Here is a 25,023-nt window from a genome sequence, read left to right as displayed (position 1 = left end):
CGGGTGGGGGCGCACTGTTTTGTTTTGTTCTGTGGGTGAAAGAGGCGGCGGGGACTCGGGAGGGAGGGGGCTGAGTATACTTAGCAGTAAACACTAGCTGTTGTATTTAATTTTGTACAAACCAGGCACTGATGCTGCACTGTGATCACGCAAGCTCCTCAAACTTAGGCAATTTAATTCAAGTGTGACTGTGTGGGGATTCCATAGTGTTGTATAGTAGATAAGATCTTTGTTATATGTAATTGGCTCACGTGTGATAAGCGCGAGCCGGTGAACGGGAGAATGTTGTGGAGTGAATGTTGTGGAATGAATGTGGGGAAGGATTTGTGGGCAGTTGAGAAGGAGGCAAAGGGAGAAGAGGCTGTAGGTCCGTTGCAGCCAGGGCTATTACTTTGTAAGGAAACTTCTTGTTCGATATTTCCTTCTTTGAATAATAAGCATGGACAACCTACCAATTCATGTGCTCATTAGTGTTTGCGGCTGGAAACATCTTAACAAAATTGGCGACGAGTTGTGTTAGCCCGTCTGCGTCCTGTGTTGTGGCTTCCAGGTTGCGGTTGTCAAGTTGAGCTTCGACGACTCCCACGCAATTCGCGTTTCTTCAGTCCACGCAACTGCTGTGAGTAGTTTGTTTTCACCCTTAAATAGTGAAGTGGAGGCTGCACACGCTAGCCACGTTAGGCCTACCACTGCGTGTTGGCCTCCAAATGTTACAGGATCTGAACAACTAGGCCGCTAACCTCCAGTTACAGCTTACCTTACGCGTTGGCCTGCTAAACCTTATGGGATTTTGAAAACTAGACCGCTCACCTCTACTTTTCCTCAGAAGTCGCCAATAATGCTTTTTTTTTCCTGTAAAAAGCAAATAATAATACTGTTGCAAGGGAACTCACACGTTACTCCAAGTTCAAAGACATTAATGTTTACAAACATTGGAAGTTGATAAAATTTTGATATCAATGGCTTCTGGCAATTTGAACCTACCACCTCCTAAACCTTTTATTCCTGGAAGTAGTGATGTCTCAATTAAATGGCAAGAATGGCGAGAGTACTTTATAAATGACATCTCCGCATGTGATGAAGAAAACGATTTTTCAGGAGAAAAAAAAATACGATTTAACTGCATTGTTTAGGGCCGCACAGTCTTAAAACTTACAATAGGATTGAAAAGAAACACAGAGAGCAAGGAGATGTCTTTATTCATGCATTAGACGATTTGGATAGATACTATTCTCCCACGGTTTGCGTAGGGATTGATCGCTACAAATTTTTTCATAGAAAGCAGGGTAAAGAGGAAACCATTGAGGAAGCCGTGTGAGCCTTAAAAAATTTAGCTTTAACGTGTAGATTTGGCACTTTACATGACGAGCTCATTAGAGACCAGATAGTTATGCATGCAGCCAACCAGAACATACAGGATTGCTTATGGACTAAAGGGGAATCACCCCTACAAGAAGTAATAGAAGTAGTCAAAAAAGCAGAACTGACAGGGAGGTGTGCAAAAGCTGTTCTACAGGGAAATCACAAAGAGGATGATTCAAAAGCAGAGTCTTATAAACTAGTGAATAGAGTCATAGAAACAAAGAAATGTTCAACTGGATCAGATGGATTTTCGAGGCAGGACAACTCCTGTAAAAACTAGAAGAATTCAAGAAAGGACACCTCAAAGGCAGATGTTACATGTTTCAGATGTGGATTACTTGGTCACTACGCGAATGACAAAAGCTGTCCAGTACGCAATCAGAAATGTTATGGTTGTGGTATTATTGGGCATTTTATTAAGGTTTTCAGGGAAAAAAAAGGAACAGCGATAAAGTTGTTAGAGGATGCTACTGAATCAGCTTCCTCCTCGGATAGTGACGACAAGAATATGTGAGTGCTTAATGTAAGAAAGTCTGGATCTGTAATGTCGGAGTGCCAACGGAAAAGACCAAAGTGTGACATATCTATTGGGGGTGTTACCATCACTATTACTGCTGACTCTGGGTCACCTTATACAATTGTTAATGAACAAGTTTGGTTAAAAAAATTGAAACACGCTGTAGGTGGGGTTTTGGATACACCAGATATCTCACCAAAAGGTTTTACGGGGGAGTCAATTCAGCTGCTTGGCTTCAAGAAATTATTTGCATTCAAAGATCGTAAAGCAGAATGTAAAATGTATGTGTCCAAGTCTGGGCCCTCTGTTTTAGGTTGGTGGGACCAGGGAGCGCTGGGGAATGATTTTAGACCCAAACGGTGCAGAACCGATATCGGTGATTCAGGAGGGTGATGTTTGTGTGATGCAACTATAAAGGAAATGTATCCTCTGGTATTTTCAGGAACTGTGGGCAAGCTAAAAAGATTCCAACATAGGATGATACTTAAGGATGATGCTGTGCCTGTTATTCATAAGGCGAGAAATATTCCTTTTAGTATCAGGAATGAGGTTTCTAGTGAGTGGGATAAGTTGCTACAGACTGGTATCATTGAACAGGTTGAGTCATCTGATTGGATTTCTCCACTGGTGGTAGCTAGACGTTCTAACGGCAAATTGAGGTTATGTGTGGATCTTAGGGACCTCAATAAGAATATTTTGGTGGATCAATTTCCATTGCCCAAGATCAATGAGGTCGTAGCGCTAACCAAAGGTAAGAAATGGTTCACCACGATAGACCTTACTTCTGCATATCACCAGGTTCCATTGCATCCTGACAGCCGTAGACTAACCGCGTTTATTACGCCTTTTGGGTGTTATCAATTTGTCAGAGTTCCGTTTGTGTTGGCTTCTGCAGCGGCTATGTTCCAAAGGCTGATGTATAAACTTTTTAGTAAAATGCGAGACGTATTGTTTTTCCAAGATGATATTTTAATTATGGGGGATTCAAAAGATGACCATGACACTAAGGTCTTAAAACTTACAATAGGATTGAAAAGAAACACAGAGAGCAAGGAGATGTCTTTATTCATGCATTAGACGATTTGGATAGATACTATTCTCCCACGGTTTGCGTAGGGATTGATTGCTACAAATCTTTTCATAGAAAGCAGGGTAAAGAGGAAACCATTGAAGAATACGTGTGAGCCTTAAAAAATTTAGCTTTAACGTGTAGATTTGGCACTTTACACGACAAGCTCATTAGAGACCAGATAGTTATGCATGCAGCCAACCAGAACATACAGGATTGCTTATGGACTAAAGGGGAATCGCCCCTACAAGAAGTAATAGAAGTAGTCAAAAAAGCAGAACTGACAGGGAGGTGTGCAAAAGCTGTTCTACAGGGAAATCACAAAGAGGATGATTCAAAAGCAGAGTCTTATAAACTAGTGAATGGAGTCATAGAAACAAAGAAATGTTCAACTGGATCAGATGGATTTTCGAGGAAGGACAACTCATGTAAAAACAAGAAGTCAAGAAAGGACACCTCAAAGGTGGATGTTACATGTTTCAGATGTGGATTACTTGGTCACTACGCGAATGACAAAAGCTGTCAAGCATTTCCATTGCCCAAGATCAATGAGGTCATAGCGCTAACCAAAGGTAAGAAATGGTTCACCACGATAGACCTTACTTCTGATGGATACAACTACCTGTGGATTCCTCACCTAATGAATACTCCCATGGCGCCAGCATTCGACGGAAATCTTCTTCCTAGTCTCTGCACGTCGATGAGGACGTCACTCTAGCCCACGCGACGCCTTCTGACGTCATACAGGCAATAAGAGGTCCTCGACGACGTGCCGACGTCAGTTCCCTTTTTTCCGTGCATTCGAAACTGTTATCTTCGAGGGAGCTACTGTTACTTTAGTGGTTACAGTGTGTTTTCTTCTGCGTAGTTCTTCTCTGCGGTAACAATGTCTCAGAGAAAGTCGGGTTTCAAGCCCTGTCGAGAGTGTGGGGGCAAGATGTCCGTTACAGATCCTCACTCCGACTGTCTCTGGTGTTTGAGCTCCGACCACGACGTTGTGACTTGCGATTCATGTCAGCACATGAATCCGAAGGCCCTCAAGGAACGTGAGGCTAAATTATTCCTGGCGAAGTCGAAGAGAAAGGAAAAACATCACAAAAAGTCTTCCTCGCCAAGGTCTCATCGGCGTCATCGAGACTCCCGGCACCGTAGAGATTCACGGCGTCATTCAAGCAAGGAGACTCGTTCGAGGTCGCCTTCGGCTCGGCGTCGGAGGACTTGGGAGGTCAGTCCAACGGTCACGCCGCATCCATCGACGCCATTGCCATCTCCGGCGTCACCGACTTCGCCTGGACAAGCGTCTGTGGTTGAGGTGATGCAGCCTCTTGTGATGTCTCCGGCGTCGAGGCCGGCGTTGGGGTCGCCTTCGATCCAGGCACCTCAGTATCCGGCTTTTCCAGCCCCTGGAGCCGATAGTACCGCATTTCTGAATGCGATGTATACCATCTTTCAGCAGATGGCTCCAGGAGGTGCTCCGGCTGGTCCTTCGGGGCCTTTGGCCTTTTCATTGGGTGATCCTGCGCCTCTTCGGCCGGCACCCTTTATGCCCTTTCTCCCTTTTGGGAATGTGGGCTCGGCGCCGGTGTCGGCGCCGGTGGCCGCTCCGGTGGCTTCAGAGGGATTGGCTCCGGAGGCTTCCATCCCGTCGACGTCGGGATTTCGTCCTGTGACTCCGCTGGGTCCATCGGCTCCAAGATCTCTTTGTCCTGCTCCTTCATCGGCGTAGAAGCTGCCTGTGGCGCCGGATGCGGCGTCGGATGCTTCTGGAGATCGGTGCCGATCTTCGACTTCGGCAGAGGCCATGTCGACTCCGCGTATTGAGCAGAGACTACATTCAAGGAGGCGTGCTCTCCGTCTGTTGGAAGAGCAGGAGTACCAGCGAGTCCTGGAGGAAGGAGAGGTTGAGGACTCTGGTGATGGACTGCATGGTCTGGATACGGCCAGTGGGCTGGATACTTCCCCTGAGTGGGACCTTTCATCTCCAGGGGAGTATACGGAGGAGGCTGCTACCTTTCACGCGGTGGTGAGGAAGGCGGCTAACTTTCTGGACCTGCCTTTGCCGGTGGCAGAGGCGAAGCAGAATTTGTTGACGGAGGTGCTGCATCCGGCCTCTGCTGCAGCGGAGCCTCTCTTGCCGTTTAATGAGGCTTTGCTTGATCCGGTGTTGGAGGTGTGGAAGAAGCCTGTATCTTCCTCGGCAGTTCATAGGGCTGTGGCCAGGAGATATCGGGCTGCACCATCTGACCCTGGCTTTCTTTCAAGACACCCTACGCCGGAGAGCTTGGTGGTGCAAGCCTCCTGTTCATCAAAATCAGCGCCTGGATCTTTCCCGACGGTACCAGGAGACAGGGACTCCAAAAAACTGGATGCGCAATCCAAGAAAATATTTTCTTCTTGCAGTTTGGCGTTGAAGGCCACCAACGCAACTTACATTCTGGGGAGATATATCCATGCTCTTATGGATGATATTTCATCTTCTTTTACGGAGCTTCCCCAGGGACTCTTGGATGTTGTCTCAGACGCCCAGGCTGCCGCAACCCAGATTATCCAGTCTGGGCTGGACACGACCGACTCGGTGGCTAGGGCGATGGGCACGGCTGTGGTGGCAAGGAGACAGGCCTGGCTCCGTAATTCAGGGTTTTCTGCGGATGTACAGTCGACCCTATTAGACCTCCCGTTTGATGGGGACAAACTGTTTGGAGCAAAGGCAGATTCGGCCTTGGAGCGATTTAAAGAGAGCAGGGCTACAGCCAAATCGTTAGGGCTGCAAGCTCCTTCTTCCTCTGCCTCTTCCAGGTTTTTCAGGAGGTTTCGTGGATTTGGGCGTGGCTCTTCCTCCTCTTCCTTTCGGGGGAGGTTCCAGCAACTTGCCTCTTCTCACCCCTATAGATCATTTAGAGGGAGAGGTAGGGCCCGCACCAGAGGAGCCTCTCAACAGCACTCTGCCTCTTCCTCATCCTCTGGAGGGGTGCAGCAGGGAAAGCCGCCTTAGGCTTCCACCATTTCCCACTCACTCCTCTCCTGTAGGGGGAAGATTACGGCATTTTCTCCACAAGTGGGAGACTATTACAACGGACACTTGGGTTATCAGTATTGTGGAGAAAGGCTACACCCTTCCCTTTCGGGAGTTCCCGCCCCCCCCTCCCGCCCCACCCATCTTATTGTTCAGAAGAACACCTCCTGTTGCTAGAACAGGAGGTTCAAGTCCTCCTTTCAAAGGGCGCAGTGGAGTTGGTTCCAGAGCAGGAAAGGGGTCAAGGTTGTTACTCAAGGTACTTCCTGATTCCCAAGAAAGATGGTCGGTTGAGACCGATCCTGGATCTGAGGATCTTGAATTGGTTCCTCAATCAGGAAAAGTTCAAGATGCTGACCCTAGCACAGGTGCTTTTGGCGTTGAACAAAGAAGATTGGATGGTGTCTGTCGACTTGCAGGATGCTTATTTTCATATCCCGATACTCAAGTCGCACAGGAAGTATCTCCGGTTTGTAGTAGGGTCGCAGCACTATCAGTTTGCGGTCCTCCCGTTTGGTCTTACTTCAGCACCTCGAGTCTTCACGAAGGTGATGTCAGTGGTTGCGGCAGAGCTCAGAAGGAAGGGGATAGCAGTATTCCCTTACTTGGACGACTGGTTGATCAAAGCCAAGTCCCTGGAGCTTGTGTTGTATCATCTGCAGTCAACAACCCAGTTGTTGTTCGACCTGGGCTTTTCGGTGAACGTGCCCAAATCTCACCTGGAGCCCTCTCAGCGCCTCCTGTTCATAGGGGCAGTACTGGATACAACATTGAATCGAGCCTTTCCTCCGCCTCAGCGGGTTCAAGATATTCAGGAATTGGTTCCAATGTTTCGAAATGGAGCGGTAGTTCCAATCCTCAAGGTCCTTCGTTTGCTCGGTCCGTTTGCCTCCTGCATACTGTTGGTCACGCATGCTCGCAGGCACATGAGGACTCTTCAGTGGTGCCTCCGAAGGCAGTGGTCTCAACACAAGGGAGATCTAGAAGGTGCGGTCAAGATCTCCAGAGATGCTGCTGTGGACTTGAAGTGGTGGATTGCGAGCAACAATCTTTCACAAGGAAAGCCGTTCGCGCAGTCGCCACCAGTGGCCACGGTCATAACGGATGCTTCCACTCTAGGGTGGGGATCTCATCTGGGGGATCTGGAGATCAAAGGACTTTGGTCTCCAGAGGAACAGATGTTTCATATCAATCTGTTAGAGTTACGGGCTGTACGTCTGGCTCTCAAGGCCTTCCTCCCATCCCTTCGTGGTCAGTCGGTACAGGTCCTGACGGACAATACTACCACGATGTGGTACATAAACAAACAGGGAGGAGTAGGGTCGTACCTTCTCTGCAGAGAAGCTCTTCGACTATGGTCCTGGGCAAAGGACCATCAGATTTGCTTGGTAGCAAATCATTTGGCCGGGGTCTTGAATGTACGTGCGGACAGTCTCAGTCGCCAATTCTCGGCCGACCACGAGTGCCGTCTCCATCCAGATCAAGTTCGTTTAATCTTCCAGATGTGGGGGTTTCCTCGGATAGATCTGTTTGCCACTCGGGAGAACGAGCATTTTCCTTTATTCTGCAGCCTCCAGTATCCGGTGCAGGGAGCATTGGGGGACGCGTTTCTGATAACCTGGTGCGACCAGTTGCTTTACGCGTTTCCCCCCATACCCTTGATTCCTCGAGTGTTGAGGAAGATTCGCCAAGACCGGGCCCAAGTCATCTTAATAGCTCCGGATTGGTCAAGGAGGGTGTGGTACTCCGACCTTCTCCAACTCTCGCTGTGCCATCCGCTCCGTCTCCCTCTCAGGGCAGACCTCCTCTCGCAGTCGCAGGGGCAGGTTTTACACCCCAACCTCCAGAGTCTACACCTACATGCCTGGAGATTGAACGGGGCAACCTGAGTTCCTTCTCTCTCCCGCCTGATGTAGTGGATGTTATCTTAGCGGCCAGGCGACACTCCACTAAATCTATCTACGCTAATAGGTGGTCTAAATTTGTTACGTGGTGTGGGGAGAGACAGATTGATCCCTTACATGCTCATCTGTCGGACGTCTTGTCTTTTGCTCTGTCTCTAGCGCAGAAGGGTTGTGCAGTGGCTACCATTAAGGGTTATTTGTCGGCTTTGTCAGCCTTCATTTGTCTTCCAGACCAACCATCGTTATTTAAATCCCCTATTGTTCTCAGATTCTTGAAAGGTCTTCTAAATAAATATCCTCCAAAACCATTAGTTATGCCTCAATGGGATTTGTCCTTGGTCCTCACTTTCCTTATGGGGTCCCCTTTTGAGCCTATGCATTCTTGCCCCTTAAGGTATTTGGTTATTAAAACAGTCTTCCTGGTGGCTATAACATCTGCAAGGAGAGTGAGTGAGTTGCAGGCCTTATCGGTAAAACCCCCTTATACAACTTTTTATGGGGATAAGGTGGTGTTGAGGACCAAGGCTGCTTTCCTCCCGAAGGTTGTTTCACCCTTCCATTTGGCCCAGACAATTACTTTGTCCACGTTCTATCCTCCGCCTCATCCTTCAAAGGAGGAAGAGAGACTACATCGCTTGGACCCAAAGAGGGCGTTAAGCTTCTTCATTGATAGAACAAAGGATTTCAGGCTGGAGGATCAGCTGTTCATCGGATACGTGGGCAAGAGGAGGGGAAAGGCAGTCCACAAGAGAACACTCTCCAGGTGGGTTGTTCTTTGCATTAAAATCTGTTACTCTTTGGCAAAGAAGGATCCTCCTGATGGCATTAGAGCTCATTCCACCAGAGCTAAGTCGGCCACTTCGGCCTTGGCCAGAGGTGTTCCTGTGGTCGACATCTGCAAGGCCGCAACTTGGTCGTCCCTTCACACTTTTGCAAAACATTACTGTTTGGACTCTGAGGTCAGAAGGGACGGCCATTTTGCACGGTCAGTGCTGCAGGATTTCTTGGTTTGACCATTTCGGCACCCACCACCAGGAGTGGTACTGCTTTGGGATTCTATTCATTAGGTGAGGAATCCACAGGTAGTTGTATCCATCAGAAGAACGAGTTACTTACCTTCGGTAACGACTTTTCTTGTGGATACATTAGCTACCTGTGGATCCCTCACGGTCCCACCCGCCTCCCCGTTGCCTTTCTGGTCTTACCAAGTAATCCTTGAGTGCGCTCCTCTTGGTCTTCAGGATTGCAATAGATGATGTATATATGGATACTTGTATATATTTATATGTATATATATATATGTATATATTTTTGTGTATATACATGATTTACATATATTTGTTGGTATAAAAAAAAAAAAGAGAGTTATATTAAATCTACAACTATTTTATTGCAATGTTGTGTATTTTACAATGTTATGGGATGTTGCCTTGCTCTTTCATTGCATTGGGTTGTTGTTCTCATGCACGTAAAAAATGTTAGTACTGATGTCGGCACGTCGTCGAGGACCTCTTATTGCCTGTATGACGTCAGACGGCGTCGCGTGGGCTAGAGTGACGTCCTCGTCGACGTGCAGAGACTAGGAAGAAGATTTCCGTCGAATGCTGGCGCCATGGGATTATTCATTAGGTGAGGAATCCACAGGTAGCTAATGTATCCACCAGAAAAGTCGTTACCGAAGGTAAGTAACTCGTTCTTTTGCATATCACCAGGTTCCATTGCATCCTGACAGCCGTAGACTAACTGCATTTATCTCTCCGTTTGGGTGCTATCAATTTGTCAGAGTTCCGTTTGGGTTGGCTTCTGCAGCGGCTATGTTCCAAAGGCTGATGTATAAACTTTTTAGTAAAATGCGGGATGTATTGTTTTTCCAAGACGATATTTTAATTATGGGGGATTCAAAAGATGACCATGACACTAAGGTCAAGAATGTCCTTCAAGTGCTAGGAGATAATGGACTTACGGCAGAATATAGTAAGTGTAAAATAGCCAAGAAAAGTGTCACTTATTTAGGACACGAAATTAGCAGCAAAGGATTGAACCAAAAGCTAGTCTTGTAGAAGCCATAAGGAATTCACCTGCACCTACTAATAAAGACGAAGTTAGGGCCTTTTTAGGCCTAGCGGAGTACTATGCTAAGTTTGTGCATAACTTTTCTCATAAAACATTTCCCATTAGGCAATTGTTGAAAGGGTAATGTGTATTTAGGTGGTGTGAAGAGTGCGAAACAGCGTTTGAATTGATTAAATATGACATTATTCGAGCACCTGCCTTACAAGGTTTTTACCCCAATCTACAAAGTATAGTTACAACAGATGCCACCAATAAGGGTTTGGGAGCTGTTCTTACCCAAGTGGATGAGAATAATAAGGAATGTGTGACTGCATTTGCTTCATGTTCTATAACCAATACTGAAGCTAAATATTCTGTTATTGAAAGGGAGGCCCTTGCATGCGTGTGGGGTTTGGAACATTTCAGATCATTTGCATGGGGTATGAATGTCATCTTGCGAAGTGACCACAAACCGCTTACCAAAGTGTTAATGACAAAAGGCTTATTCAAAGGCTCGCCACGTATTGCTATGTTGTCCATAAGACTGTTGGACTACAAGTTTGAAGTACGTTACGTACCAGGGATTAAGAATAAGAGTGCTGATTTCTTAAGTAGGATGCCTTTAGCCAATAATGATTAGGGGCTGAAGGAGTTGGAGGATTGTTGCGTAGCTGATGTTATACAAGACTTTCAGGACATCTCCGAAAGCGAATGGGATAAAGCCATGGTTGAAGATGTGACGTTAAATAAAGTTCAAATCTTGTTAAGTGAGCGGTGGCCCCATAAAAAAGATCTTGAAGAAAGTGTGAAGGGATTCTGGGAAGTCAACGAAGAGTTGTCTGTTGAACACAGCAAGTTATTGCGCAACGGAAGGGTCATTCCCCCAGAAGTACTCCGGTGTAAAATTTTGAATTTATGCCATGATGGTCATTTAAGCATATCAAAAACGAAAAGTAAGGTTAAACAATTGTATTGGTGGCCAGGTATTGATTTAGCTGTGGAAAGGACAGTAAGAGATTGTGTTTTAAGCAATGAGTAAAAAAAAACGTTATCCACATTCAAACCACCGTTAGTTCCTGTTGGGTGTCCAGACATGCCTTGGGAGAAGATTGGCCTGGACATTACTGGCCCGATACAGGTGGAGGATGGGTGCAGGTATATTGTGGTGATGTTTGATCATTTCTCTAAATGGCCAGAAATTGGAATTGTGACCAAGGTGGATTCCTGGTCTATTGTGGAATTTTTGGATACAGTTTTTTTGATAGAAGGCCTTCCCTAAACCATTATCACGGACAATGGGGGGGGCAATTCACGTCTGACAAATTCAAGGCTTTCTTAATGAGGTGTGGTATTAAACACATTACTACTTCCAAGTATCATTCAGCTGGTAATGGTGCTGTGGAGCGTTTCAACAGAGTATTAAAGAATAGTATACAATTGGCCGATTGTGCAAAATTAGATTGGAAAAAGGAAGTTTGGAAAATGGTTTGGTCGTACAGAACTACACCATGTGGTTCCACTGGTCACAGTCCCTTTGAGATCATGAGAGGAAGGGTTCCATTGAGGAAAGACAATGTTGGTTGGATGATCGATGGTAGGAAAAGCAGTTGGACTAGCGAAGGGGTTAGGGAAAATACAAAAAAGCACAAATTAGCTTGAAGGAGTACTATGATGCAAAACACAAATGCAAAAGTGTAAAAATACAGATGGGTGATTTGGTTAGGGTGAGGGTTCCAGGTTTCAAAAAGTATGAAAAGGGAAAATTCTATCCTCCCTTAAAGGTTGTACAAATTTTGTGTAATACAGTACAACTTGAGGATGGAAAAGTATGGCATCTAAGCAGAGTTCCCCGTACAAAGGTAATGAGGGGGAGAGGTTTGGTTGGAACTGACTGGCTAATGTATGACGATACTGGGAATAAAAGTGTTTGCAAGGTCTGGTTGGTTTTCCGATACAACGTGCCAATGTTAAGGCTGGTAGAAGCATCGTTTTTCCTACACAAGTGGAGCGCAGGATGGAGATGAGGGATAAAGGAGACAATGTACGGAACAGCGACATGACCAGTGTGAAGAATAAATTTAGCAGGTGTGGCAGGAGAATCACAAGACCAGAAAAACCTGATGACTATGTATGTAACTAAATCTCAGTAAGTGTATTGGATTAAATATTACAGGTTATATTATTATTAGCATTGTTACGACGTGTATAAGAAGAAAATTCTAACATTGTATGTTTTAAGTCTCTTATAGCTATAAGCATGTAGTAGTAGGGGAAGATGTGTTGTATTGTAGATAAGATCTTTGTTATATGTAATTGGCTCGCGCGAGCCGGCGAACGGGAGAATGTTGAGTGAATGTTGAGTGAATGTTGAGTGAATGTTGAGTGAATGTTGAGGAATGAATGTGGGGAATGATTTGTGGGCAGTTGAGAAGGAGGCGACGGGAGAAGAGGCGGCAGGTCTGTTGCAGCCGCCGCTATTACTTTATAAGGAAACTTCTTGTTCGATATTTCCTTCTTTGAAGAATAAACATGCACAACCTACAGATTCCTGTGCTCATTAGTGTTTGCGGCTGAAAACCATCTTAACACATAGTCAGGTGTAGCCTCGCCTCGAGTGAGTCCCATGCCTCTACTTCCATCGCTCCCTTTCGTATAATGTTATTACTACCAAAGCGCACGAATGTGGGAGGGAGATAGAGGCTGAACAGCAATAAAAGATGGCCAATCACTGCACAGCTTCACCCTAAAGCTACACAGTGATTGGCCATCATGCTTCCATTGCACCATGGATAGGAGCCTCCCAGCTCACATTGCCTCTGAACCAGGGGCCTAGTAACCGCATTGTGAGCCAATCCAGACGCTACTTCCTACTGACAACACAGCATGACAGTAGCGCAGGATTGGCTTGGGCAGGCCAGCTCTCCGCTCATTATGAGACCAGGGGCTATGGCTTTTATTCCCCCATAGTAACTAACTGTGCAGGTGAAAACTCCTTCTAGTGCGCATGTCAGTCTGGCCAGACAAAGACACCAGTCCAACCTGACATGTGAACTTTGTGGTTAACTGGTTGTGGCTGAGCACAGTGTCTGCTGTAGTCAGTGTTCTTTAGGTCCCACCCCCAGCGCACACACTCTTAGCCTCAAAAGGAACCGCCTCACGGCGGCTAATCAGCTGAGTGGAGTCTCTGACTGCTGCAGGCTGAATTAAACTTCTAACTCAAGTCTTCACATTTAATTAGGAGTCCAAGGGACAAAAACTATCAGGGGGGCAACGCCCTAAGGAAGGAACCGCCCCTGTTATTAAGGCACACAGTAATTTGCTCGACTCAACTGTGCTCTGGCAAGATGGGAAGACTGGGGGACTATTGTTGCATGTATTCTAGGGGTGACAAGCCAGAGAATTCATGCAAAGTAGCCCAAGCGTTCCAGCTTATCTATAAGAGCCCAAGCTCGAGGCGACTCAACAGCAAAAAATAATAACAACGGTTCTCCTTATCAGATATATAACTAGTCATACTATAAAACTCCTACCTTTTACTCTCACCCTAACCATTTACTTCCATACCCTCTCACACGTTCTCTTGTTAAATTTTTATTTTTGTCTCGTCCTTATTCTCACTGTCACCCTCTGCCTCCCTAGGACTGTTTCATGTTCCCTTTCTTTGTCTCTCTCCTCGTACTACTTGTTCTCTCCATTTTCTCCCCCTCTCTCTCTCACACACACTCTCACACTCTCTCTCTCTCTCCGCTCTACACTTCTCCTCAACTCCCTGAAAAATCTGTGACATACGAAGCCATTAGTTGTGCGCAAAAAAAAAAAAAACATTAAAAAAATCAAAAATTCCTGTAGTACTCGGTATAGTGGCTATATACTGCAGCAGAATAGTGGAAAGGCCTAAAACAGAAGATGATGTGGCGGGCCTGAATTGCTTTGACACCTATGACCATTGCATCACCCACTTTCAAATCAAATGTAGCTTTTTGCATTCCATAACTACATTTCAACTGAAAAAGCTGAAGATGCATTGTTAGAATTCCAGAACTCACTTTCGCATTCCTCTAGGAAGCAGCACGGTAGGCTCTGTTGATTGTGAGGTAATGTGAATACTACTGTCGAAGAAACATATTTATGTTGCATGATGTTTGTTTTAGGTTGTGTCATTGTTGAATAGGAGACAAAAAGGAGCATAAATGTTTAATGCTTATCTGCATAACTTTGGGTAGGGTAGACTTGGGTGTCTAGGTCATGTTGATTAGCACAGCTGTTGCCAGATGTGATGTGATTAAAAACAAATAGCTTTCCGGAGGGCTACAGAGACTGACTTTGGCTGCTCCTAGATGTTGGTTCACCTGAGTACTACTTTTGATTTTGCCGAAGCTGTGTCCTGCCACAGAAAGAGTACTTAGCCTCCAAGTACCTGTGGCCATTTGCTTATCAAGTTGTTTGAGTCAGGGCTCTTACTTTATCGAGTCAAGCTATTTTGTGAGGACAGGACTTTACTAGATAATTAGACAACTACAGTGTTTCTTCTCTACCAGCAGCACAGCTGGGAAGAGGGCAGTTAGGAGTAGTGTTTTGCAATTCCAGCCCCTTCCCTCTATGTCCCTTTCCATCATAAACTTTACCATGACACTTCTCTAATGAATAGAGTTTTCCTTACCAGTTCCTAGTTCAAAGGTTTATTGACTTGAGAGGAGTACATGTAGTTGCTATTTAAGCTTTTTGGTTTCCACTGGCTTATTCCTCTCTCTATTTTTCTGCCCGCGGTCCTGTCAGTCTTTACTTTGTTAGGCTGTACATAAGGATTAATTATTGTGAAGGCAAGTACATGTGGCCCATCTTAACATCAGTTATTTACATCAGGTGTGCATTTATTGCTCAGGTAAGCTTGAAAATATTAACTAGCGTTAAATTGTTTAATTCCAAAAAATGAATTACTTTAATTTATTATTTAATGTTTTAAAATTACACTACTAAAATTTCATTTACATCAAGTTTAATATTGTATGTCCAAAATGAAGTGTAGTTAATCTATTGCAATTTTAAATTAGGCTGCTCTGAAAATTAAAAACTCCTTAATATCCCTTCACAGTACCTTTCCTTGAACCCTGCAATTTTTTTTACTGTCCCTTAACACTACCATTTGCTAAACCCTATCAGATCCTTACTACCCTCTAATGCTACCCTACCCTCAACTCTAAAAACCCATTTCTACCCTTTAACGCTATCATTCCATGAACCCTAACCTCTTAACACTGTCCTCCATGGAACCCTAAAAAACACTTAATCCCTTAACACTTAATCCATTAACCCTGAAATCTTCCTACGATTCCTTTAACAGTACCCTTCCTTGAACCCTAAAAGTCTTTACTACCCTTGACGCTTTCAATCCCTGAACTCTAATAAAACCTCTTAACACTACTCTTCTCTCAACCCTAAAACCTCTGTGCTAGCCCTTAACACTATGAATCCCTGAACCCTAAAAAACCCTTGCTACCCTTATCCCTGAATTTAGGTCTTTGACTACCCCTTAATCCTACCCTTAACTGAACCTGAAAAACCTTTGCTACTCCTTAATCTACCTTTCCCTAAACTGCCATTTCTCTCCACGTTTTACTCTGTAACTTTTTCCTGCAATGCAATGTACCCAGAGCCAATAAATGAGCTTCACCTTGTAATGGGTTTTCATTGTATACCAGGTATACAGCAATCCATTTGGAGAAATATAAAGAGTGAAAAATAGGTATCAAGGAAACTTTTGAATTTCCAAAATGGGCACAAGATAAGGTGTTGAAAAGCAGTGGTTATATCCACATCTCTGAATTCGGGGGTCCCCATACTAGCATGTGAATTACAGGGCATTTCTCAAAAACACTTCTTTATTACACACTGTCTTACATTTGGAAGGAGAAAATGTAGAGAAAGACAATGGGCAATAACACTTGTTCTTGTATTCTGTGTTCCCCCATGTCTCCCGATAAAAATGGTACCTCACTTGTGTGGGTAGGCCTAGTGACCGCGATAGGAAACGCCCCAAAAAGCAACATGAACACATCACATCTTTACACTGAAATCTGACGTGTTTTTTGCAAAGTACCTACCTGTGGATTTTAGCCTCTAGCTCAGTCCGCACCTAGGGAAACCTAGCAAACCTATACATTTGTGAAAACTAGCTACCTAGGGGAATTCAGAATGGGGTGACTTGTGGGGTTCTCACCAGGTTCTGTTACCCGGAATCCTTTGCAAACCTCACAATTTGGGAAAAAAAGAAAGAAAAAAACACTTTTCTCTCACATTTCGGTGATGGAAAGTTCTAGAATCTGAGAGGAGCCACACACTTCCTTCCACCCAGGATTCCCCCAAGTCTCTCAATAAAAATGGTACCTTACTTTCGTGGGTAGGCTTAGTGCCCGCAACAGGAAATGCCCCGCAACAGGAAATGCCCCACAACATGAACACATCACATTTTTCCAATGAAAATGGACCTGTTTTTTTGCATAGTGCTTTGCTGTGGATTTTGGCCTCCAGCTCAGCCGGAACTTAGGGAAACCTAGCAAACCTGTACATTTTTGAAAACGAGAAACCTGTGGGAATTCAGAATGGGGTGACTTTTGTGGCTCGCACCAGGTTCTGGCACCCCGAATCCTTTGCAAACCTCATAATTTGGCAAAAAAAAACCTTTTCCTCACATTTCGGCGATGGAAAGCTCTGAAATGTGAGGAGAGCCACAAACTTCCTTCCATCCTGCATTCCCATAGGTCTCCAGATAAAAATAGTTCCTCACTTGTGTGAGTTTGCCTAGTGCCAATGAAAGGAAACGCCCCTAAACGCAACATGGACACTTCATATTTTTACATTGAAAACTTGTTTTTTGGAAAGTGCCTAGGTGTGGATTTTGGGCTGTAGCTCAGCAGGCACCTAGGAAAACCTACCAAACCCACACATTTTTCAAAACTATACACTTAGGGGAACCCAACCTGGGGTGACTTGTGGGGCTCTCACCAGGTTCTGTACCTCTTTGCAAACCTCAAAATTTGGCAAAAAAACAACCTTTTACTCGCATTTCGGTGATGGAAAGTTCTGGAATGTGAGGGGAGCCTCAAACTTTCTTCCACCCTCCATTCCCATAAGTCTCCAGATAAAAATGGTACCTCACTTGTGTGAGGAGGCCTCATGCTCACAATAGGAAACACCTCTAAACACAACATAGACACATCACATTTTTACACTGAAAACTGATGTGTTTTTGGGAAAGTGCCTAGCTGTAGATTTTGGGCTGTAGCTCAGCAAGCACCTAGGGAAACCTACCAAACCCACACATCTTTCAAAACTAGACACCTAGGGGAACCTAAGATGAGGTGGCTTGTGGGGCTCTCACTAGGTTCTAAAATTGGAAAAATAAACACTTTTTCCTCACATTTCAGTGCTGCAGAGTTCTGGACTCTGAGGGGAGCCATAAACCTCCTTCCACCCAGCATTCCCCCAAGTCTCCCCCAAGTCTCGGAGTCAGACCCCAAATAAAAAAAAACATATACACTCACTCCCGGACCCACACTCACACATCCACTCACACACCCAAACAGTCAATCACACATCCACTCACAGACCCTCAAAACCACTCTCACACCCACTCACAAACCCACACACCACTCATACACCCATTTACACCCTCCCATCCCTACAAAGACACACACACGTTACAGGGAATTTATAGCCTTAAGGTAACTATAACTTGCGGCCTCGCTATGCACTGCTACTTAGAACATATATTAGAACATTGGAATGCTGGGGGCTCCATTGAAAACAATGGAGTGCTGCGGGCTTTTACTGGCCGGTAAAAGCCCACAGCGCCAACATTCCAATGTTCGCTTTGTTCACAGCAACAGCTGTGAACAAAGCCTCACGGAGCCCGAGGGGATTTTAATCCCCTCGGGCTCCGTGATTTTTTTTTTTTTAATAGAACATTCTGCCCTGTGTGGCAGAATGTTCTAATAGCCTTAGAACCCGCCGTAGCGGGCTCTACCGGCTATTAAAGTCCCTCTCCCTTGTTAAATGCCCTCGCCTTCGGCTCGGGCATTTAACGCGGGGAGCGAGCCTTTAATAGCCGGTAGAGCCCGCTACGGCGGGTTCTAAGGCTATATTAGAACATTGGAATGTTGGGGCCTCCATTGGTGACAATGGAGTGCTCTGGGCTTTTACTGGCTGGTAGATGCTCGGAGTGTCAGCATTCCATTGTCCTTTGTTCACAACAACTGCTACGAACAAAGGCTTCACGGAGCCCGAGGGGATTTAAATCCCCTCGGGCTCCGTCAGGACTTTGTTTTATCTATTAGGACACAAATGTTCTAATAGCCTTATAGCCCTTTGTAGCTGGGCTATACCGGCAGTTAAAGTCCCACTCCCTTGTTAAAGGGCCTCACCTTCTGCTCGGGCCTTTAACACTGGAACGGGCCTTTAATGGCCGGTATAGCTTGCAACGGCGGGCTCTAAAGCTATATTACATCACTCATGACATCTTCTTTGACATCATTGGTAATATCACTGTAACATTTCCGGTGATATTATTGATGAGAAAACTGTGCATGGCAAAGGCGTGAGTTATAGTTACCTTAGGACATGAGTTATAGTTAGTTCAATTAGCTCTAACTAAATTTCTATAGGTTTGTGCGTGTAAGTTTTGAACCTAACTATAACAGCAAAAAAAATTGATATGAGGCCTTACCGCATACTCTGCTGCAGGAGGGGTTTCTCATTATTTGCTATACTTACTGGTATTTTTCAGAAGCTGTGTGAAGTTAGTGAATGGATGCCACAGGCCAACACTCAACTCTGAAATTTGTTCCAGCTCTAGACTTCTGTGCAGTTCACCATTTGAAAAGTTTATTGTCTGATCAGAATCTTGGCCACAGTTCAGTACTGGCATGGTCAAGGTTGTAACGTTTACAAACAGTTGATATTATTACTTAAAAATCGCCCTTGCTCATGCCCAATAAAGCTGGGTGGTCATGAAAGTTTGTCCTTCTAAAAATTGGGTCCTGGGTATTGGATCCCACTTCAAGAAAAATACACATTTTGCTGCAGGGGATAGCTTTGCCATAGTGTCTTATCTACTTCAAGTATGCAATCGTCACAAAGAACCCACCAAACTGGGCATCAATTATATCTTACCAGTCACAATGGGTTCCACTATCTGTGCCCTATCAGAACAGTCTTATTCAGTGCACCACGCGAGCAGCTGGATGCAGTAGCTGAGCCTGTATATAGTTATGACCTTTCACTATTCAGAAGACATAATTGATATACCAATGCTTCAAGTAACACTCCTTTAGTTATTGTACACCATATGCCTAATCCTAGCTCAGCACCCGGCCCTTCTCCATGCATGAACAGGCCATTCAGCTACAAAGCGAGCACACACATGCACAGTCCCTCCTCAAACACTTGCCTCTACCAATTGGGGGTCCTATTTTTGTGGTGGCTACTAGACCTACTGGAATGTACACCGTACATGAGCTTCCTGCTTAATTGTGTGTACCCAAACTCTCTCACAGCAAACTTATTTTCTTTTCATTAATCATAATGGCAGAAGTCAGGCAATATACTCTTAGAATAGGCAATTCAGACTACCTTCTCCTTTGCCTGGCTCATTACTGAGCCAGTCTCTGCTCCACCAAATTCTATTGCATATACTAATTTACCGTAGCCAGCCAGTTAGCACCTTGCTGCTTTAAATGCTGCACTCATACACCTCTGGCTTTTGGGGTCTTCTCCGATAATTGCTTTACCTTGCTGCAAGAACATGCTCTGAACAAGCACTTGCTTAGGCCTAAACAGCATGTTTGCACAGGCTAGCTAAGCTCAATTTTATCAAATAGTAGGAGCAACAAGCCTTACAATAATATAAAAAGTACACATCATAAAAGAAAAAAAAATCCTATTAGCCCCATAGTCGCAATTTAAAACATAAAAGCAACAAACACTCTGTTCATAAAAAGTCACATATCCCCAAACAATTAAATATAAATAATTGATTTAAGAGCGACTACCTCACACCCCCCTACTCCTCCCTCCCAGAGGCAAAGTGCTTGTGCTCACAGTATTTTTTATTGGCAGTAATAACACACATAGCTTCAGGGTCTTTTAGAGGGGAAAGAGGGACCCTATCATTAGTGTGGGGCAGAGCACTATTTTGTCATATAGCTATCGCCTAGGGCGCTATTAGAGCTTGTAAAATTAAAAAAATCAGCCACCCCTAGTTTGGCTGTCAATTCCCTTAGCCAGGGCCAAGTGGGCCATATGTATGAGGTGACCAGGTTATGTTTGTTCATATTACCCGGCCTTGCGCAAAGTGCGAGTGCAGTTTTTGTGGAATGTGCTCCACTAGCCTTAAAAAGAGGGAGAAGCCACTGGCGCCTTGCCTCATCAAATTTCTTACAGGCCAGGGTGAAATGAGCCACATTATCCACCTCCCCAGCGGTGCAGTAACACAAAACTCCAAACCCACCGCCAGCCTACGAGTGCGGACCAGGTAGCCTCTTAGGGGCAGCACTTCCAGCCTGTATTTCATATAGAGAGTCAACTTCTATTCCGGATACAACATATCCAAGTAAGCCTGGGGGAGCTGGGTCATAGACGTGGTTAAAAGAATAGTGCATGATTGAATCAGGCCTGAGTTCCTGGTACACCCTCATCTTACTAAGTTCCCAGTATCGATCTTTTATAAGGCCCACCTGTGTCTTTGGTAACTCTACCCGGATCCACCCATAGGTCCTTCAACCGAAGATTCTCTAGAGTCTTTTTAACATAAGCTCCCCAGGAACACCCCACAAAACCATCATATGAGATGACTTCCTCCAAAGTTTCTAAATACACTGCTGCCCCAGGGTTGCGCACTACTCTTGCCCAGTACAATATTGGCCTTATGGCTGCTAGTTCTGAAATCAGTGTCAAATTTAGTTCTGCATAGAGAGCTTTCAGGGTGGTTCCTGGTCCCAGCCCCTGTAAGGTTCTCCGAAAGTTATTCCCGGCAACCTGCAGCACTCTTACATTCGTGAATCCCCAGAGTTCCACTCCATAGAATGCCGATGCCACTGCTTTTCTAGCATAAATCTCCAGGATGAAACTAACACTACGGTCTCCAGCCTTATAATTAAATCTCAATATTGCCCCAGCCGCTTGTTTAAGGGCTATGGCTGCCTTCCGAACTTGGCAGTCCCAACTTAAGTTCTCAGAGAACCGCACACCTAGATAATCAAAGAGATTGGTAACCTCAATTGGGGCATGGTTAATCATCAGCTTCCTCCGTGGGCTAGGAGAGGGCCGCAAGGTCATCCCCATGGTCTGCCGCAAGGTCATCCCCATGGTCATCCCCATGGTCTGCCGCGAGGTCATCCCCATGGTCTGCCGCGAGGTCATCCCCATGGTCTGCCGCGAGGTCATCCCCATGGTCTGCCGCGAGGTCATCCCCATGGTCTGCCGCGAGGTCATCCCCATGGTCTGCCGCGAGGTCATCCCCATGGTCTGCCGCGAGGTCACCCCCATGGTCATCCCCATGGTCTGCCGCGAGGTCACCCCCATGGTCTGCCGCGAGGTCACCCCCATGGTCTGCCGCGAGGTCACCCCCATGGTCTGCCGCGAGGTCACCCCCATGGTCTACCGCAAGGTCACCCCCATGGTCTACCGCAAGGTCACCCCCATGGTCTACCGCAAGGTCACCCCCATGGTCTACCGCAAAGTCATCCCCATGGTCTGCTAGCTAAGCAATTCAGCTTTCTTTGCATTAGTTTTCCAGTCTTTAGTAGTAAGCAGCTCTCCATCTTATAACAAATGGTGTTACTCAAACACCTGACAGCACATAGGAGCTAAGCAGTGACAAACATGCTTCTCACGAATACTTGTTGCTTTAAAATTACTTAATTCCTCATAAATTGTCATTTTATGTATCTAATCTTGTTGTCCACAAGATAAGCAGAAAAGGTATGTTGAACATTGCTCCAAAATGTGAATCAGGGAAGAATAAAGAATTGGCTCAGGACTTGCGAAAGCGAAACTTGGGCCAGTTAGTGTCTTACCAAAACATTTTAGCATTGCCTCCCAAAACATTTCAATCCTATATTTTAGAAAAAAAAAAAAATTATGCTTTTTTATGTTTTATAAAATGTTGTTAGCTGTGACTGACCATCCATTATAATATTCTTGTTTGCTTTGTAGTGAATGAGATCATCGGACGAGACATGTCACATGGAGCTTCAGTGGCAGCTCCTTCATCACATGACTGCTCTGGACCACTGGAGGCTGGACAGACAGATGGAGTCTAGATTTGAATGGCAACACAGGAAAATGTTAATCAACAGTACAGTTTTCTCTGCAAGTTTCTTCTAGAATCCCTGTATCCTCTTCTTAGACTTACTGTGCTTCCAACTCTGTGGCCTTTCGTGAACTGGAACAGTGGATCCTGGCATAGACCTTTTAGTGGGTGTTACTTTTGATGAGAAAAGAGGATATTTCCTATTCTTCTCTAATTACTCCAAGGTTGAAAAAAGGAAACTGATTTTGTAAATGGACATACACATGAAACAGATGTTTAATTGCAAATATTCTTGTTTGCATACAAGTATACGTTTTATATTAAAAAATGCTATAAAGCTTGGAAATATGCAAGATTTACTCTTAATATGTTCACAAGTACAGTAAAAGAAAAATAAGATTTAATACACACCTTAAGGATTATGGTTTGTTTTAGAAAATGTCATAGAATCAGTGCAATTGATAATTTGTACAGCTTTTGTCATATGAAGAACCTTTTAGGGTTTGTGTAGTTTTTAATGACAATAACATTTTTTATTCTTCCGTAGGCAGAAATGTCTGTCATCTAAAGCCATTGCCTTGGGAGGTGTAATGTATACCTTGTCTTTTCTCTTAAATATATAGGAAGCAAAGCCAAAAATAGAATTGCACTTCTTTGCAAACTTAAAATGTGTTGCTGCATTATCATTCCATCATCAAAATGCATTTGCGATAAACTACATTCCAAAATTGAAAAACTATCTTCATAAATCATTTTCTGAATGTTGTTTGTTATTACATTAAGGAGCATATACAAAGTTAGGTCCTTCAGTATTTCAAATACTTATTCTTCAAGCTGTTACAGATTTATTTGCAGACAGTGACCATACTGTTTTATGTCATTGAGTCCAACATTTATTGGTCTGTTCTTTGGAGATACGCTTTCCATGAAGTAAGCTAAATGTTTACTTGTGCCCCAGATGAAAAGTCTTCTCAATATTCGAGTCACTACTCTTTTATCCTATGTTCTCTTACAAAGCATACAATTTTTTTTTAAATTGGACATAGAGATTTGGCAGAATAACTGATGTATCACTGTAGTTCACAATAGGCTATTTGCCTAATGTCTGCTTATTTCCATCGTGTAAGTGAGCCATTTTTGTGGGTGTGCTAGCTTCAATTTAGTATTCCTCGCTCCTATATCTGTAGTGCTCAACAGTATTTCGGATAAGGTGCCTCTCACTCATGATCAGGTTGTCAGGCTTGCATTGTTTTTCTCGATGTATGGTTCAATATGGCACACCCTTCTTGATATCCAAGGTGGCTGTCATTTAGAGGTGTGAAGATCTCAGTATCTTAAAGTCCTACAGCTTGTAGACATATAACACATTTGTTTTTTTTTAATCTGCTGACATTTCAGCTGTAATCCCTTCAACATTCTTCAAAAACTCCAGATTCAGAATAGTTTCCTTGGAGCTGAAACCTTTTTTAGTGACCATTCCATTGGAATTCCTGTGGAAGCATTCAAATAAGTATTTGCAAAATTTCAAACTCTTTAAATTAGGCATCTGCATTTTTACAATGTTAGCTTTTTTCTGGGAAGCTCCATGTGAGTCCTCCTGAAATTCCAGCATTACAGTTTTGAAGGAATCGCTGGAAATGATGTACTTAGCGGAACGAAATCGAATGAACACCACTCCTGTTTTGAAATTCTTCCAGGAACTTCCATTTAAACATTGTTCTCCCAGATGTCAATAGCCATGGAAATCCAATTAAAACTATAGAAACGTGAAAAGTCTGTGGAATCTTAGGGAATTCTTGACATATATCTACGAAATACAACCTTTCCATTTTTGTAGAACATACTAGGGATTAGCCTTAAACGTTCAGTGGGTTGTCCAGTGACATTGCAGGAAAAAGAGCACTTCTAAATCATGAGTATGTCTGCAGAATGTTCATGAACTGAGTTTCTAAGAAAATCCAAATTGGTACACCTATGGAAATTACATAGACCCATTTTATAAATAATATTGATTACCACCTCAGATTACTGCATAATGGTGCACTGAACATCCATTGAAAGTTCAGTGCAGATATTAATGGAGTGTCTACAAATGTCTGTTAAATTTTGCATTATAGCAAGCATATTTATAATTGTTATAGAGATTCCCGTGGCACTCACCAGGCATATAAGTCAAAAAATCACAATCAGCTTTACAAGTATATGTCGTCTTGTATTGTGATTTAGCAGTGATTGACCAACTGTGTAGAAATAAAAAAATACTTCTGTAGTTCCATAGGAATAACATTAATTAATCCATCCCACAAAATGGCCTGCATACTGTCAAAATGGAAAGGGTTGTTGATTTAGAATGAGTTGGCACCACCCAGATGCCTTAATAAAATGGAAAATGGGAAAATACCTCAGTGAACCTACCCGCTATGAATTTCTGAACTAGATATCTGTATTGCTGTCTATTTTGTCTCTCCACTTTAGGTCTAAAAGCAAACTGCAAATATGTTTGGCAAGAGCATAATCTTTTTACATATTAATATATTTTACTATTGATTTTCAAATTTATGTAGTTTTCAATTAAGAAAACGCCAGATTTGTTTTCAATTTCTAGTGCACCAAAATCCATGGTAAAAATACTCTCAAATTACTTTGACATTGCACTCTGCTGCTTAGTAAATTTTGATATGTAAGGGCATTTTATATTATTCTTAATTTGTTTTCTATACAGAGCTCATGAGGTGAACTTTTTATGGTCCAGAGTTCCCTGCTAGGAGATTAATATTAATGCTAACGCACACAAAAATT

The 25,023-nt window shown here is 44.0% G+C and overlaps 1 protein-coding gene across 3 annotated transcripts in view; it reads left to right on the top strand.

The window, feature by feature from the left end:
* The window catches only part of NFATC3 (nuclear factor of activated T cells 3), an 821,290-nt gene extending 798,398 nt beyond the window's left edge, over positions 1-22,892 (top strand). For all 3 annotated transcript variants that reach the window (XM_069216237.1, XM_069216233.1, XM_069216234.1), the window contains one exon: positions 22,128-22,892. In XM_069216237.1, coding sequence (XP_069072338.1) covers positions 22,128-22,234 — 107 coding nt within the window. In that variant the 3' untranslated portion in view covers positions 22,235-22,892. The remainder of the gene's footprint in view (positions 1-22,127) is intronic.
* The last annotated feature ends 2,131 nt before the right edge of the window (positions 22,893-25,023 follow it).

Source organism: Pleurodeles waltl, chromosome 12, assembly GCF_031143425.1.
Source record: "Pleurodeles waltl isolate 20211129_DDA chromosome 12, aPleWal1.hap1.20221129, whole genome shotgun sequence".
Classification (NCBI taxonomy): Eukaryota; Metazoa; Chordata; class Amphibia; order Caudata; family Salamandridae; genus Pleurodeles; species Pleurodeles waltl.
This window is presented reverse-complemented; position numbering and strand designations above follow the sequence as displayed.